The sequence below is a fragment of the Salmo trutta genome, chromosome 21 (assembly GCF_901001165.1).
Source record: "Salmo trutta chromosome 21, fSalTru1.1, whole genome shotgun sequence".
Classification (NCBI taxonomy): domain Eukaryota; kingdom Metazoa; phylum Chordata; class Actinopteri; order Salmoniformes; family Salmonidae; genus Salmo; species Salmo trutta.
This window is the reverse complement of record NC_042977.1, coordinates 44,581,147-44,598,643: the sequence shown is the minus strand read 5'-3', so window position 1 is coordinate 44,598,643 and position 17,497 is coordinate 44,581,147. Positions and strand designations below refer to the sequence as shown.

Below are 17,497 nucleotides of genomic sequence, written 5' to 3'. Positions count from 1 at the left end.
ACACAACACCAGACAGTAACACAACACAACACCAGACAGTAACACAACACAGTAACACAACACAGTAACACAACACCAGACAGTAACACAACACCAGACAGTAACATAACACCAGACAGTAACACGACACAGTAACACAACACCAGACAGTAACACACAGTAACACAACAACACCAGACAGTAACACAACAAGACCAGACAGTAACACAACACAGTAACACAACACCAGACAGTAACACAACACCAGACAGTAACACAACACCAGACAGTAACACAACATCAGACAAATAAACAGTAGCGTATGTGATAATTCAAAAATGTTTGTGCAAAAAGGGTCAATGCAGATAGTTAAATAGTTAACCAAATAGCTACCCAAACTGGCTTGGGGGTAAAAGCAGTTCAGGGTCCTGTTGGTTCCAGAGTTGGTGCATCCGTGCCGCTTGCCATGCAGTAGCAGAGAGAACAGTCTATGACTAGGGTGTCTGGAGTCTGACAATTTTTAGGGCCTTCCTCTGACACCGCCTGGTATATAGGTCCTGGATGTCAGGGAGCTTGGCCCCAGTGATGTACTGGGTAGTGGGTTGAAAGCAACACCCATTGTAGAGCCTTGAGGTCGGATGCCTGGCAATTGCCATACCAAGCGGTGATGCAGCCAGTCGAGATGCTCTCAATGGTGCAGCTGTAGAACTTGAGGATCTGAGGGTCCATGCCAAATCCTTTCAGCCTCCTGAGGGGGAAGAGGCATTGTTGTGCCCTCTTCACGACTGCGTTGGTATGTTTGGACCATGTTAGTTTGTTGGTGATGTGGACACCGAGGAACTTGAAGCTCTCAACCAGCTCCTCTACAGCCCCGTCGATGTGAATGGGGACGTGTTCGGCCCTCCTTTTCCTGTAGTCCACGATCAGCTCCTTTGTCTTGATCACATTGATGGAGAGGTTGTTGTCTTGGCAAAACACTGCCAGGTTTCTGACCTCCTCCAAATAGGCTGTCTCATCGCCGTTGGTGATCAGGCCTACCACCGTTGTGTCTTCAGCAAACTTATTGACGGTGTTGGAGTCGTGCGCGGCCACGCAGTCGTGGGTGAACAGGAAGCAACCCTAAGGGTCAGCGTGGCAGATGTGTTGTTGCCTACCCTTACCACCTGGGGGGCGGACCGTCAGGAAGTCCAGGAGCCAGTTCCAGAGGGAGGTGTTTAGTCCCAGGGTCCTTAGCTTAGGGATGAGCTTTGAGGGTACTATGGTGGTGAACACTAAGCTGTAGTCAATGAACAGCATTCTCACATAGGTGTTCCTCTTGTCCAGGTGGGAGCAGGCAGTTTGGAGTGCAATAGAGATTGTGTCATCTGTGGATTACCTTGGCGTTCCTGAGCACAGGGACTATGGTGGTCTCAGACAGCAGTTCACATTCATCTCAGATCAGAACATGACAGACAGTTGGAGGAGGCAGCAGGTCTATGAACATGACAGACAGTTGGAGGAGGCAGCAGGTCTATGAACATGACAGACAGTTGGAGGAGGCAGCAGGTCTATGAACATGACAGACAGTTGGAGGAGGCAGCAGGTCTATGAACACGACAGACAGTTGGAGGAGGCAGCAGGTCTATGAACACGACAGACAGAGCTGCCTAAAGCACACATTGGGAAGTAAATTGCTTTGAGAGAGTTTGAAATGCAGTACAGTAAAGCTACAGATAGGAGGCGCTGGGGAGATGGGAGAGGGTGCAGAGAGAGGGATGAAGACAAGAAAGTGGAGAGGAGAGCGGTAGAGAGTTGGTGAGAGGGATAGAGGGGGGTATCACTTTGGGGGAGAGGGTACGAGGAGGGGGAGATGGTGAGGAACTAGGGGTGAGGGAGTGACTTACAGGAACAGAGGTGGTGGTCCTCTCAGAGGGGGGTATCACTTCGGGGGAGAGGGTACGAGGAGGGGGAGATGGTGAGGAACTAGGGGTGAGGGAGTGACTTACAGGAACAGAGGTGGTGGTCCTCTCAGAGGGGGGTATCATTTCAGTTGTGAGGGTCTGGGGAGGGTCCAATCCCTTGGTGACTTTCTGCTGGATCAACCACATGGCCAAAGAGAACTGCTCTCTAGACAGCTTTCCTGTCTGCTTGGTGTCAGCCAGACCCCTAGGAACAAGGTACATTACATTTAGGGTTTGCTAAATCCCTGTCACTTATTTACATTTTGCTGCTTTTCCCGAAATTCTGGTTGTAGGATTGCAACAGGGATTTCCAGAAAACCAGGGAATTAGGGGAAAGTTAAAAGAGAATTTTGCTACCCTCATTACATTGTAGTCAACTTAACAGGTACTGTGTATTGTAACCCAGAGTCATTTACCATAATACATTCACATTCAGTAGGAAAGAAAACTACATATCACGATCACTGAAAGTAACATTTGGTTAATGTCTACTGTACTGGTCCAACAAGACAATGTCCAATATGACACTGTATGATTGGCCAATGATAATAGTTTCTCGTTTTTGCCAAATCATTTTATGATGAGAGATACATCTGTTATTATATACCGAGTGTACAAAACATTAAGAGCACCTTCTTAACATTGAGTTACACCCTCTGAATGGCACACATACACAATCCATGTCTCAATTGTCTCAAGGCTTAAAAATCCTTCTTTAACCCGTCTCCTCCCCTTCATCTACACTGATTGAAGTGGATTTAACAAGTGCCATCAATAAGGGGTCATAGCTTTAACCTGGATTCACCTGGTCAGTTTATGTCATGGAAAGAGCAAAACGTGTTCCTAATGTTTTGTCCACTCAGTGTGTTTGTAAGGTGTTAGATGAACAATATGTAAGTCTAAGGTGCAGGCCGTTCTGTCTCTCACCAGATCTGTGCCAGCATGGTCTTAGAAAGGCTGGATAGCATGAAGATCTCCATGACTTCCCCTCCGGTGACAAGACCGTCCATGTCTGTGTCCGTCTTCAGGAAGATGTCATTATAACGTCCTCTGTCTGCCACCGGGACCACCCAGTTCACTACTGCAGGTGACTAACACACAGGAGAGAGGACAGGAGAGAGGACAGGACCATCAACCCAGTTCACTACTGCAGGTGACTAACACACAGGAGAGAGGACAGGAGAGAGGACAGGAGAGAGGACAGGACCAGAGAACAGGACCAGAGAATAGGACCAGAGAATAGGACCGGAGGATAGGACCGGAGGATAGGACCAGAGAATAGGACCAGAGAATAGGACCAGAGAATAGGACCAGAGAATAGGACCAGAGAATAGGACCAGAGAATAGGACCAGAGAATAGGACCAGAGAATAGCAGATACAATCTTCGAACAGAATCCTAATCCTAACTATGTATGCATATCTTGCCTTTTCAGAAATCAACCATTCTTGTCAACCAATGGGCATTAAACACTCTTTGATGGTATGCATAAATACACAAATGAAGGAGTGTAGCTTTAAAGCCAGGACACTACGTCCTATGCTTGTTCGCATGCCTTCTTAAAAGTGTCATGTTTTTGTGTCTGAGGTTATGGTGACACATTGTGGGTGTGGCATCATTTCCCTTTCAATGAAACCTGTTCCTCTAAATCATCAGACAAATTCCTTACAACAAACACATGACTAAGAAAGGAACCACTCAGGGATAGAAAACAATTCAGAGAATGTGGCCAAACAAGTCTACTTTTATGACAGATAAACCATTCCAGCAGGTGAAGAGTTAGGGTTTATGACAGATGAACCATTCCAGTGGGTGAAGAGTTAGGGTTTATGACAGATGAACCATTCCAGTGGGTAAAGAGTTAGGGTTTATGACAGATAAACCATTCCAGTGGGTGAAGAGTTAGGGTTTATGACAGATGAACCATTCCAGTGGGTGAAGAGTTAGGGTTTATGACAGATGAACCATTCCAGTGGGTAAAGAGTTAGGGTTTATGACAGATGAACCATTCCAGTGGGTGAAGAGTTAGGGTTTATGACAGATGAACCATCCCAGTGGGTGAAGAGTTAGGGTTTATGACAGATGAACCAGTGGGTGAAGAGTTAGGGTTTATGACAGATGAACCATCCCAGTGGGTAAAGAGTTAGGGTTTATGACAGATGAACCAGTGGGTGAAGAGTTAGGGTTTATGACAGATGAACCATCCCAGTGGGTAAAGAGTTACGGTTTATGACAGATGAACCATTCCAGTGGGTGAAGAGTTAGGGTTTATGACAGATGAACCATTCCAGTGGGTGAAGAGTTAGGGCTTATGACAGATGAACCATTCCAGTGGGTAAAGAGTTAGGGTTTATGACAGATGAACCATTCCAGTGGGTAAAGAGTTAGGGTTCATGACAGATGAACCAGTGGGTGAAGAGTTAGGGTTCATGACAGATGAACCATCCCAGTGGGTGAAGAGTTAGGGTTTATGACAGATGAACCAGTGGGTAAAGAGTTAGGGTTAATGACAGATGAACCATTCCAGTGGGTGAAGAGTTAGGGTTTATGACAGATGAACCATTCCAGTGGGTAAAGAGTTAGGGTTCATGACAGATGAACCAGTGGGTAAAGAGTTAGGGTTAATGACAGATGAACCATTCCAGTGGGTGAAGAGTTAGGGTTTATGACAGATGAACCATTCCAGTGGGTAAAGAGTTCAGGTTTATGACAGATGAACCATTCCAGTGGGTAAAGAGTTAGGGTTAATGACAGATGAACCATTCCAGTGGGTGAAGAGTTAGGGTTCATGACAGATGAACCAGTGGGTGAAGAGTTAGGGTTTATGACAGATGAACCATTCCAGTGGGTAAAGAGTTAGGGTTTATGACAGATGAACCATTCCAGTGGGTGAAGAGTTAGGGTTTATGACAGATGAACCATTCCAGTGGGTGAAGAGTTAGGGTTCATGACAGATGAACCATTCCAGTGGGTGAAGAGTTAGGGTTCATGACAGATGAACCAGTGGGTGAAGAGTTAGGGTTTATGACAGATGAACCATTCCAGTGGGTGAAGAGTTAGGGTTTATGACAGATGAACCATTCCAGTGGGTAAAGAGTTAGGGTTCATGACAGATGAACCAGTGGGTAAAGAGTTAGGGTTTATGACAGATGAACCATTCCAGTGGGTGAAGAGTTAGGGTTTATGACAGATGAACCATTCCAGTGGGTAAAGAGTTAGGGTTAATGACAGATGAACCATTCCAGTGGGTGAAGAGTTAGGGTTCATGACAGATGAACCAGTGGGTGAAGAGTTAGGGTTCATGACAGATGAACCATTCCAGAGGGTGAAGAGTTAGGGTTCATGACAGATGAACCATTCCAGTGGGTAAAGAGTTAGGGTTCATGACAGATGAACCATTCCAGTGGGTAAAGAGTTAGGGCTTATGACAGATGAACCATTCCAGTGGGTAAAGAGTTAGGGTTTATGACAGATGAACCATCCCAGTGGGTGAAGAGTTAGGGTTCATGACAGATGAACCAGTGGGTGAAGAGTTAGGGTTCATGACAGATGAACCATTCCAGAGGGTGAAGAGTTAGGGTTCATGACAGATGAACCATTCCAGTGGGTGAAGAGTTAGGGTTTATGACAGATGAACCATTCCAGTGGGTGAAGAGTTAGGGTTTATGACAGATGAACCATTCCAGTGGGTAAAGAGTTCAGGTTTATGACAGATGAACCATTCCAGTGGGTAAAGAGTTCAGGTTTATGACAGATGAACAATTCCAGTGGGTAAAGAGTTCAGGTTTATGACAGATGAACCATTCCAGTGGGTAAAGAGTTAGGGTTTATGACAGATGAACCATTCCAGTGGGTAAAGAGTTAGGGTTTATGACAGATGAACCATTCCAGTGGGTGAAGAGTTAGGGTTTATGACAGATGAACCATTCCAGTGGGTAAAGAGTTCAGGTTTATGACAGATGAACCATTCCAGTGGGTGAAGAGTTAGGGTTTATGACAGATGAACCAGTGGGTGAAGAGTTAGGGTTTATGACAGATGAACCATTCCAGTGGGTGAAGAGTTAGGGCTTATGACAGATGAACCAGTGGGTGAAGAGTTAGGGTTTATGACAGATGAACCATTCCAGTGGGTAAAGAGTTCAGGTTTATGACAGATGAACAATTCCAGTGGGTAAAGAGTTCAGGTTTATGACAGATGAACCATTCCAGTGGGTGAAGAGTTAGGGTTTATGACAGACGAACCAGTGGGTGAAGAGTTAGGGTTCATGACAGATGAACCATTCCAGTGGGTGAAGAGTTAGGGTTCATGACAGATGAACCATTCCAGTGGGTGAAGAGTTAGGGTTCATGACAGATGAACCATTCCAGTGGGTAAAGAGTTAGGGTTTATGACAGATGAACCATTCCAGTGGGTAAAGAGTTAGGGTTTATGACAGATGAACCATTCCAGTGGGTGAAGAGTTAGGGTTTATGACAGATGAACCATTCCAGTGGGTAAAGAGTTAGGGTTTATGACAGATGAACCATTCCAGTGGGTGAAGAGTTAGGGTTTATGACAGATGAACCATTCCAGTGGGTGAAGAGTTAGGGTTTATGACAGATGAACCATTCCAGTGGGTGAAGAGTTAGGGTTCATGACAGATGAACCAGTGGGTAAAGAGTTAGGGTTTATGACAGATGAACCATTCCAGTGGGTGAAGAGTTAGGGTTTATGACAGATGAACCATTCCAGTGGGTGAAGAGTTAGGGTTAATGACAGATGAACCATTCCAGTGGGTAAAGAGTTAGGGTTTATGACAGATGAACCATTCCAGTGGGTAAAGAGTTAGGGTTTATGACAGATGAACCATTCCAGTGGGTATAAGGGGTAGAGAAAATTCAGGTTGGTAAAAAGCAGCTGTAACCCTTAACAGACTTTCTCAGGAACAGGGAGGAAAACTGAACAATGCCCTGGCTTCACTAAGAAAAGCACACATTCTGAGATGCGTTACCTACCCCCTGACAGTCTGAGGATGAACCCTAATGCCTTCTCAATGTGCTAGTCAAATACATAGAGGGAATCAAGGACAGTCTGCAATAATCTCACAGCCGCGTAGGGTTCTGGTCAAAAAGAGTGCACTACATAGGGATTAGGGAATAATGTGTCATTTGAGACACAGATGTGACAGAGTAATAGCATTCCTACCCATTCACCAGGCAGGGTGTGTATTGAAGAGGCTCTATACTGTACTCTATACTGTACCATACCTGTGAGGGGGCTTTGAACGAGTGTTTAGGAGAGAGACTGCCAGTGCTGTTGATGGAGGTGATGCTTCCGTGAGATGGGGTGGAGTGTAGGGTGTCTTTGAGAGGAGGAGAGTTTGCTGTCCGAGACAGGCCAGGCAGAGCCGCTACAGCGCCGGGCAGGGGAGGAGAGCTGGCTGTCCGAGACAGACCAGACAGGCCTGAGAGGGCAGACAAGGGAGGCAGGACGGAGACGGCGCCAGGCAGAGCCCCCGCAGACTTCTTCCTCTTGGATGGAGGGATGAGGGAGGAGGGCAGGACGGAGGGGACAGGCTCCTTCTCCATAGCCCTGTACACCAGGTGCATGGCCTGGAGGGGAATGGAGAAAACAGTTCAGCAAACTTCATTCGCACCATTTATACCTTGCATAGATGTGTCTTAGTGATTGGATTGTCATGAAAGGATGACGAAAACCACATGTTAATGCAAGGTGTAACCAGGCTAATTGGCCTCATTCAGGAATGCGTCTTAACTCCATGAGCTCAAGATACAAGACAATCAACTTACCACTGAAAACTCCTCTCTGTCCAAGTGTCCATCTTTATCCACGTCACCGAGGTCCCAAATCTACGGAACAGAATATAACTAAAATATGACCAAACTGTCACAATATCTGTTATAGCTAACTTCTTAGTATACGGGAACACATAGTAGTAGCTCCAGCTTTCCCAGTGTTACCACATACCTATCCAATGACCTGGCAAGGGGGTAGGGGGTGGGGTAGGGGCTAGGGGGTAGGGATGTGCTTACCCTTCCTAACACATCCAGGGGTAGTTTGGAGTTGATCAGGACAGGTTTGACTTGGTCTCCAGACAAAAGACCGTTGACTGGTACAAGACTTTCAAAGATGTCATCAAACTTCCTTTTCTCATCAGACTGGAGGAAAGGCAAGACAGGGAGAGAGAGAGAGAGAGAGACAGGGAAAGAGAGAGAGAGACAGGGAGAGAGAGAGAGACAGGGCGAGAGAGAGAGACAGGGAGAGAGAGAGAGACAGGGAGCGAGCGAGACAGGGGGAGAGAGAGACGTGGAGAGAGAGACAGGGGGAGAGAGAGACAGGGGGAGAGAGAGAGAGAGAGAGAGAGCAGGGAGAGAGGAGAGAGACAGGGAGAGAGAGAGAGAGAGACAGGGAGAGAGAGAGAGAGAGAGAGGAGAGAGGAGAGAGAGAGAGAGAGAGAGAGAGAGAGAGAGAGAGAGAGAGGAGAGAGAGAGAGAGAGAGAGAGAGAGAGAGACAGGGAGCGAACGAGACAGGGGGAGAGAGAGAGACACAGGGAGAGAGAGAGAGACACAGGGAGAGAGAGAGAGACACAGGGAGAGAGAGAGAGACACAGGGAGAGAGAGAGAGACACAGGGAGAGAGAGAGAGACACAGGGAGAGAGAGAGAGACACAGGGAGAGAGAGAGACACAGGGAGAGAGAGAGACACACAGGGAGAGAGAGAGAGAGACAGGGAGAGAGTGAGACACAGGGAGAGAGAGAGACACAGGGAAAGAGACACAGGGAAAGAGACACAGGGAAAGAGACACAGGGAAAGAGACACAGGGAAAGAGACACAGGGAAAGAGACACAGGGAAAGAGACACAGGGAAAGAGACACAGGGAAAGAGACACAGGGAAAGAGACACAGGGAAAGAGACACAGGGAAAGAGACACAGGGAAAGAGACACAGGGAAAGAGACACAGGGAAAGATGTTACATGGGGTTACTCCTCGCCTCCTTCTCAAAACCCATTGGAAGAGAAGCTCAGAGGGCCCATCTTCTAATGGTGCAGTGTTGACTTATGCCTGTTTATAATGAACATAATTCTGGTCATCACTTTGTGGATTTAAGCTCACTGCATTTCTCCAACATGAAAAGAATACATTGTCAAACATGTATAGGTCGATTGTTAACAAAAGGTATGTGTTCTACAAACAATTACTTCAAAAAGTATTCATACCCCTGGGCTTTTACCACATTTAATTTCCATTACTTTTTTGATTTTATAACTTTCCTAAACTTTTCCAGGCATGGAAAACACAATAAGAAAAATCCATGACTTATCCAGGATTTTCATGACCGTAAAACCTGGTTCAGTCTGCTTTCCACCAGACACTGGGAGTTGAATTCACCTTTCAGCAGGATAATAACCTAAAACACAAGGCCAAATCTACACTGGAGTTGCTTACCAAGAAGACAGTGGACAGTTCTGACTTAAATCTGCCTGAAAATCTATGGAAAGACTTGAAAATGGTTGTCACGCAATGATCAACATCCAATTTGACAGAGCTTGAAGAATTTTGAAAAGAATACCTGGCAAGATGTTTACAATGCAGGTGTGCAAACCTCTTACAGACTTACCCAGAATGACTCACAGCTGTAATCACTGCCAAAGGTGATTGATTCTGAGACGTATTGACTCAGGTGTGTGAATACTTACAGTATGTAAATTAGATATTTCTGTATTTCATTTAAAAAAAATTAAAAAAATTGATAAACATGTTTTCATTTTGTCATTATTACCCATTTTGTGACCATTTTGAATTCAGGCTATAACACAACAACATGTGGAATAAGTTAAAGGATATGAATACTTTCTGAAGGCACAGTATATCTATCATTGATTGATTAATTTCTACGTACAACAGGTATGAATGCTCACCCTTACAGCCCAGTGGGAATCAGATGAAGATGTACTCAGCGATGTGCTGAGCAACGGAGTATTTGTGTCTCTCTGCAACAATACAAATACAATTTAGATTGTTTCAATAAAGACCACTGTAGTTCTTAACCTGTTGGGGCTAGGGGGCAGTATTTGCACGGCCGGATAAAAAACGTACCCGATTTAAACTGGTTACTACTCTTGCCCAGAAATGAGAATATGCATATAATTAGTAGATTTGGATAGAAAACACGGTAAAGTTTCTAAAACTGTTTGAATGGTGTCTGTGAGTATAACAGAACTCCTATGGCAGGCCAAAACCTGAGAAGATTCCATACAGGAAGTGCCCTGTCTGACAATTTGTTGTCCTTCAGTTGCATCTCTATCGAAAATACAGCATCTCTGCTGTAACGTGACATTTTCTAAGGCTTCCATTGGCTCTCAGAAGGCGCCAGAAAGTGTAATGGGGTGTCTGCAGTCTCTGGGCGAAGTACAGCAGCTCTGTTTGTGAGTGGTCAGCCTGGGAACAGTGAGACTGAGAAGCGCGTTCATGAGAATTCTAAAAAAAATTCTTTCAGCCTTTGAATGAATACAATGTCGCCCGGTTGGAATATTATCGCTATTTTACGAGAAAAATAGCATAAAAATGTATTTTAAACAGCGTTTGACATGCTTCGAAGTACGGTAATGGAATATTTTGACATTTTTTGTCACGAAATGAGCTCGCGCGTCACCCTTCGGCTAGTGACCTGAACGCACAAACAAAACGGAGGTATTTGAATATCACTATGGATTATTTGGAACCAAAACAACATTTGTTGTTGAAGTAGAAGTCCTGGGAGTGCATTCTGACGAAGAACAGAAAAGGTAATCCAATTTTTCTTATAGTAAATCTGAGTTTGGTGAGGGCCAAACTTGGTGGGTGTCAAATTAGCTAGCCGTGATGGCCGGGCTATGTACTCAGAATATTGCAAAATGTGCTTTCGCCGAAAAGCTATTTTAAAATCTGACACCGCGATTGCATAAAGGAGTTCTGTATCTATAATTCTTAAAATAATTGTTATGTATTTTGTGAACGTTAATCATGAGTAATTTAGTAAATTCACCGGAAGTTTGCGGTGGGTATGCTAGTTCTGAACATCACATGCTAATGTAAAAAGCTGGTTTTTGATATAAATATGAACTTGATTGAACAAAACATGCATGTATTGTATAACATAATGTCCTAGGAGTGTCATCTGATGAAGATCATCAAAGGTTAGTGCTGCATTTAGCTGTGGTTTTGGTTTTTGTGACATATATGCTTGCTTTGAAAATGGCTGTGTGATTATTTTTGGCAGGGTACTCTCCTGCACATAATCTAATGTTTTGCTTTCGCTGTAAAGCCTGTTTTGAAATCGGACAACGTGGTTAGATTAACGAGAGTCTTGTCTTTATAATGGTGTAATATGTTTGAGAAATTGAAGTTAGAGCATTTTTTAGGTATTTGTATTTCGCGCCACGCAATTCCACTGGCTGTTGACTAGGGTGGGACGCTCGCCCAGATAGGTTTTTTAACTGATATGATGACTGAGATTACCCCAATGAAGATTAGATCACAGAGGGGTATCAACGCAAGCTAACTTTAAAAAACAACCAGAAATAACTGTTGATTTTCTGATACATTAAGAAAGATAAACTTATACCCTGACTACACCGCTCACGTCTCATGCAAATCTATGTTATTCAATTATTGCACCCACACTGTTCGCGAGCGTCTGCGTTGCCAAGGGCTAAAATAGAAGTCATTCCTATTTCTGACTCAGATCGCGCTGCAAGTCCTGCCTCTCCCATCTCCTCATTGGTTTATAAAGGTAGGTACCCACGTGCCATCTCCTCATTGGTTATACCCACGTGGGTGATTGAAAGATGAACTTTGTTGCTGGTCGTCGTGGTAATACTATGAAAGTTTAGATTCCAATCACCATATACGTGCAAAGATGGAAAAGCCTGGAAGGAGGAGAGATGACTAGAAACGATTCGGTTGACCGTTTTATGTGTGAATTAATTGGTGGAGTAGAGGACCTTGTGCATTTCAGGTAAAATAACTCAATGTTTATATCCCAGGACAAATTAGCTAGCAACAGCAAGCTAGCTAAATAGGACAAATTAGCTAGCAAGTGCAAGCTAACTAGCTAAATTGCCATACATGTTTAATTTTTTCGACCTGTCCCCAAATGAATGTAATTGGTTCAGAGTTTGTTTTTATATTTTAACCTGCGTGTCGTGATCGCGTTTGGTGTGGGGGGACAAAATAAATGAATGCATGATGGCGCACGTGCGCAGCCGGTTTGGATTCCACGTTAGACGTGTTTTTTGGTTGTTGAGTCAATTAGACCATTCCTATTTAAAGCTTAACCTTCTAAAACAAAGTTATTTCAGAATATTTAAGCAGGTTAGCAGGCTAACTCATTCATCTTGTTTTCATTTGCTGAAATGATTGAGAAGATCAAGTGCAAGTTTCTACTTTTGTTTTAAAACATAATAATACATATGATACTGCAAACACATGTTCCCTACGAGGACAATATAGTTAGTGGTAAGTAAGTAAAGTATCACACACAAACTTGGGTGCTGCTAGAGTCTGGTTGAGGTTGTTGAGACTGATGTCGTTGCCACCCTGAGCTGAGGCCACCAACCTCAACGCTACAAAGAAACCCTGGGAAGAACAGAGAAACTGGTCAGTGGTTCATGTGGGAAATCATTCATTAATTGGTATTAAGAAGTAATAGAGGTTCATTTTATTTACCCGTTTGTCCAAGAAGCCCTTCCTTTCTGGATCGGCCAAATCCCAGATCTGAAAAATAGTCAAATAATATGGTGTAACTGTACTGTATGTAGTTGGAGTCTTGGATATGCCTAGAAGTGTGCAGTTTACTGAGTGTGGTGTATGTGTGTGTGTCTGCTACTCACTTTTCCTAAGGTACTGTCTGAAAGACCTGATTTCTTCAGGAACTGAGCAGCATCTGCAGCTCCTACTGTCCCAGTGTCTCCCAGATCCACCTTCAATTGGGGAATGGAATGGAGGCAATGTAATCAGCTGGTTGTGCTTCTAGATACAGCCACTCTGCTCATTAGCCCTGTATACAGCCACTCCGCTCACTAGCCCTGTATACAGCCACTCCGCTCATTAGCCCTGTATACAGCCACTCCGCTCATTAGCCCTGTATACAGCCACTCCGCTCATTAGCCCTGTATACAGCCACTCCGCTCACTAGCCCTGTATACAGCCACTCCGCTCATTAGCCCTGTATACAGCGACTCTGCTCATTAGCCCTGTATACAGCCACTCCGCTCATTAGCCCTGTATACAGCCACTCCGCTCATTAGCCCCGTATACAGCCACTCCGCTCACTAGCCCTGTATACAGCCACTCCGCTCATTAGCTCCGTATACAGCCACTCCGCTCATTAGCCCTGTATACAGCGACTCTGCTCATTAGCCCTGTATACAGCCACTCCGCTCATTAGCCCTGTATACAGCCACTCTGCTCATTAGCCCTGTATACAGCCACTCTGCTCATTAGCGCTGTATACAGCCACACCGCTCATTAGCCCTGTATACAGCCACTCTGCAACATTGGAACTGCAACACTTACGGGTGTAAAAGTTTAAACATTGGGATCCTTAACGTTAACAAAAAATCCCTAACCGAAAAACCATTTATTTTCCCCCACTTAATTATAAATCACAGTTCAGTTATAACAATACATTATTTTCTGTGTTATTGCCAATAGGCTGGAAAGGCCTGGGACAGTTGTGCAATTCAAATAAAACCAGAGAAGAAGAGGCAAAACGTAAACTACTTGGTGAATTACCAAAACATATGAGCACGCTTGTGTCTCTCTCTCCCTGGCCTGCCTGCTCGGTATCTTCACTAATGATGCAAATGTGTTCAGTCTTCGGTCTGTTGCGTGTAGAATATCCTAGCCTATTCACTGCACCGATGTCTTAGAGGGGTTAGCCTACTCTTAGTTTTGGTCTCATATGAAATTACAGTAGCCTGTGTCGATTACGGTTTTTAGACGTATTGGGATGTGGCCCCTTCAAAGCGTCTCCACTACGGCATGTTTGATTGTCCGTTAGGGTAGGCTACACTACGGGTTGTTTGACTGTCTGTTAGGGTAGGCTACACTACGGGTTGTTTGACTGTCTGTTAGGGTAGGCTACACTACAGCATGTTTGACTGTCTGTTAGGGTAGGCTACACTACGGCATGTTTGACTGTCTGTTAGGGTAGGCTACACTATGGGTTGTTTGACTGTCTGTTACGGTAGGCTACACTACAGCATGTTTGACTGTCTGTTAGGGTAGGCTACACTACGGTATGTTTGACTGTCGTTAGGGTAGGCTACACTACGGGTTGTTTGGCTGTCTGTTAGGGTAGGCTACACTACGGCATGTTTGACTGTCTGTTAGGGTAGGCTACACTACGGCATGTTTGACTGTCTGTTAGGGTAGGCTACACTACGGTATGTTTGACTGTCTGTTAGGGTAGGCTTCACTACGGTATGTTTGACTGTCTGTTAGGGTAGGCTACACTACGGTATGTTTGACTGTCTGTTAGGGTAGGCTACACTACGGCATGTTTGACTGTCTGTTAGGGTAGGCTACACTACGGGTTGTTTGACTGTCGTTAGGGTAGGCTACACTACGGGTTGTTTGACTGTCTGTTAGGGTAGGATACACTACAGCATGTTTGACTGTCTGTTAGGGTAGGCTACACTATGGCATGTTTGACTGTCTGTTAGGGTAGGCTACACTGGAGGTTGTTTGACTGTCTGTTAGGGTAGGCTACACTACGGTATGTTTGACTGTCTGTTAGGGTAGGCTACACTACGGTATGTTTGAGGCAAAACGTAAACTACTTGGTGAATTACCAAAACATATGAGCACGCTTGTGTCTCTCTCTCCCTGGCCTGCCTGCTCGGTATCTTCACTAATGATGCAAATGTGTTCAGTCTTCGGTCTGTTGCGTGTAGAATATCCTAGCCTATTCACTGCACCGATGTCTTAGAGGGGTTAGCCTACTCTTAGTTTTGGTCTCATATGAAATTACAGTAGCCTGTGTCGATTACGGTTTTTAGACGTATTGGGATGTGGCCCCTTGAAAGCGTCTCCACTACGGCATGTTTGATTGTCCGTTAGGGTAGGCTACACTACGGGTTGTTTGACTGTCTGTTAGGGTAGGCTACACTACGGGTTGTTTGACTGTCTGTTAGGGTAGGCTACACTATGGGTTGTGTGACTGTCTGTTAGGGTAGGCTACACTACAGCATGTTTGACTGTCTGTTAGGGTAGGCTACACTACGGCATGTTTGACTGTCTGTTAGGGTAGGCTACACTACAGGTTGTTTGACTGTCTGTTAGGGTTGGCTACACTACGGGTTGTTTGACTGTCTGTTAGGGTAGGCTACACTACGGCATGTTTGACTGTCTGTTAGGGTAGGCTACACTACGGCATGTTTGACTGTCTGTTAGGGTAGGCTACACTACGGCATGTTTGACTGTCAGTTAGGGTAGGCTACACTACGGCATGTTTGACTGTCTGTTAGGGTAGGCTACACTACAGGTTGTTTGACTGTCTGTTAGGGTAGGCTACACTACGGTATGTTTGACTGTCTGTTAGGGTAGGCTACACTACGGTATGTTTGACTGTCTGTTAGGGTAGGCTACACTACGGCATGTTTGACTGTCTGTTAGGGTAGGCTACACTACAGGTTGTTTGGCTGTCTGTTAGGGTAGGCTACACTATGGCATGTTTGACTGTCGTTAGGGTAGGCTACACTACGGGTTGTTTGACTGTCTGTTAGGGTAGGATACACTACAGCATGTTTGACTGTCTGTTAGGGTAGGCTACACTACAGGTTGTTTGGCTGTCTGTTAGGGTAGGCTACACTATGGCATGTTTGACTGTCGTTAGGGTAGGCTACACTACAGGTTGTTTGGCTGTCTGTTAGGGTAGGCTACACTATGGTATGTTTGACTGTCGTTAGGGTAGGCTACACTACGGTATGTTTGACTGTCTGTTAGGGTAGGATACACTACAGCATGTTTGACTGTCTGTTAGGGTAGGCTACACTACGGCATGTTTGACTGTCTGTTAGGGTAGGCTACACTACGGCATGTTTCACTGTCTGTTAGGGTAGGCTACACTACGGGTTTTCAAATGCCAACACGAAACATTGTCTAGTGACATTTGTCTGTAAAGGAATGTCGTTTTACTTTGTCTGTAAAGGAATGTCGCTTCTGAAGTGGGACTCAAATCCATCACTAGGCAACCATTACAGTCAACCAAATAATATCGAGGTACAGACCTAACATGGCACTTTTTGTTTTTAATTGTCTGAAAAGTTATCAATTGTCGCCTTTGACACGTTATAGTGTATCTTCGTTCTGTCTGTTAAAGGGTTGCGGTAGATATAACTTCATTAATCTGCCCTAGCGGTCATACATATGTAATAGCGCCATTATTCTGCATTGTAAATTGACGTGGAATTGTATGACCGTTTTCTTATCGTTTTAACGGAACAACGATTTTCTTTTAAAAATGGCCGTTTAAACCTTAAGCAAGATTGTTCATTTGTCACATCCCTAATTACAACTGCAATGTAATGCAATGTAGAACGAAGGAGCAGAGTGGCTATAGCTTATGTAGAGACATATCAAATAAATTGACAACATTTTAGGCGTTACAAACAAAACATGAATGGCACAAATGATCATTCATTCACCTGTCTGTAGTACACTTCGTAAACTGGGTTTCCACTCGATAACTGCAGAGAAATCAAAAAACGTCAGGGGAGATGTTAGTTTTAAAGAAATAGCACGTTTACTTTCACATTTTGGTCTACTTCCATTCACCACTTTTTTGGGAAGACTTGAAAGATGTAACCTATGTTGTCCCAGGTGAAGTTACATCGAATCAACAGTGTCTAAATCTGTGTCACTGTCAGTATGAAGTGGTTTCAAGTCTGCCATGATCAATCTCTAACTGGAGTAACCCACATGACTTGTAATAAAGATGAGCAAGTCAATAGCCATAAGAAACAGTGTGAACAGTGACGATTAGGAAGATAAACATGGAAATGACATCTGAGCTAACAAACACTGGATAACAGCTAACAGTTCAACTTTTGGTGACTTGGCTGCAAGCTAACTTCAAATAGACTAGTAGCTAATTGTTTGACAGTGACAGTGTTACTGACACAACTACGATAGTGAACATTGATTGTCAATGTGATTCATGATTTTAGGAAAATAAAGCTACAGCTAGATAGCAATCATTTAGCTACAGCAACTGAGCTACATTGTCGGCTTCCTTCCTGTTGTTGGCGAAAATGCTAACAGCTAGCTAGATAGCTAACAAGGGGACATGCATCAATCTTTGACTTCTCGGCTGGTGGCTACCATATAATTCAATCACTTTCAAGATTTGTGAATAACTAGCTAATGTACACCATTTAACCATAGCAAAAACATCTGGAAAGTACGTATTTGGAGTTACCTGGGTGAGAGTCATGAGCGCCGCCATATTTCCTGCTGTGTCGAGAGCGCGCACACCCTTGAAGCTACGACGCGCCTCACCACTGACAGCTCGACAATGTTGACATCAGTGGTGT

At 44.5% G+C, this 17,497-nt stretch overlaps 1 protein-coding gene across 2 annotated transcripts in view; it reads right to left on the bottom strand.

Annotated features, from left to right (window-relative positions):
- Window positions 1-17,497, bottom strand: part of LOC115157540 (epidermal growth factor receptor substrate 15-like 1) — a 60,601-nt gene extending 43,104 nt beyond the window's left edge. For both annotated transcript variants that reach the window (XM_029705889.1, XM_029705890.1), the window contains exons 1-11: window positions 17,383-17,497; window positions 16,610-16,651; window positions 12,791-12,880; window positions 12,627-12,674; window positions 12,441-12,536; window positions 9,839-9,910; window positions 7,952-8,077; window positions 7,709-7,768; window positions 7,166-7,510; window positions 2,847-3,010; window positions 1,965-2,124 (exon numbers count right to left, since the gene is read on the bottom strand). In XM_029705889.1, coding sequence (XP_029561749.1) covers window positions 1,965-2,124; window positions 2,847-3,010; window positions 7,166-7,510; window positions 7,709-7,768; window positions 7,952-8,077; window positions 9,839-9,910; window positions 12,441-12,536; window positions 12,627-12,674; window positions 12,791-12,880; window positions 16,610-16,651; window positions 17,383-17,409 — 1,230 coding nt within the window. In that variant the 5' untranslated portion in view covers window positions 17,410-17,497. The remainder of the gene's footprint in view (window positions 1-1,964; window positions 2,125-2,846; window positions 3,011-7,165; window positions 7,511-7,708; window positions 7,769-7,951; window positions 8,078-9,838; window positions 9,911-12,440; window positions 12,537-12,626; window positions 12,675-12,790; window positions 12,881-16,609; window positions 16,652-17,382) is intronic.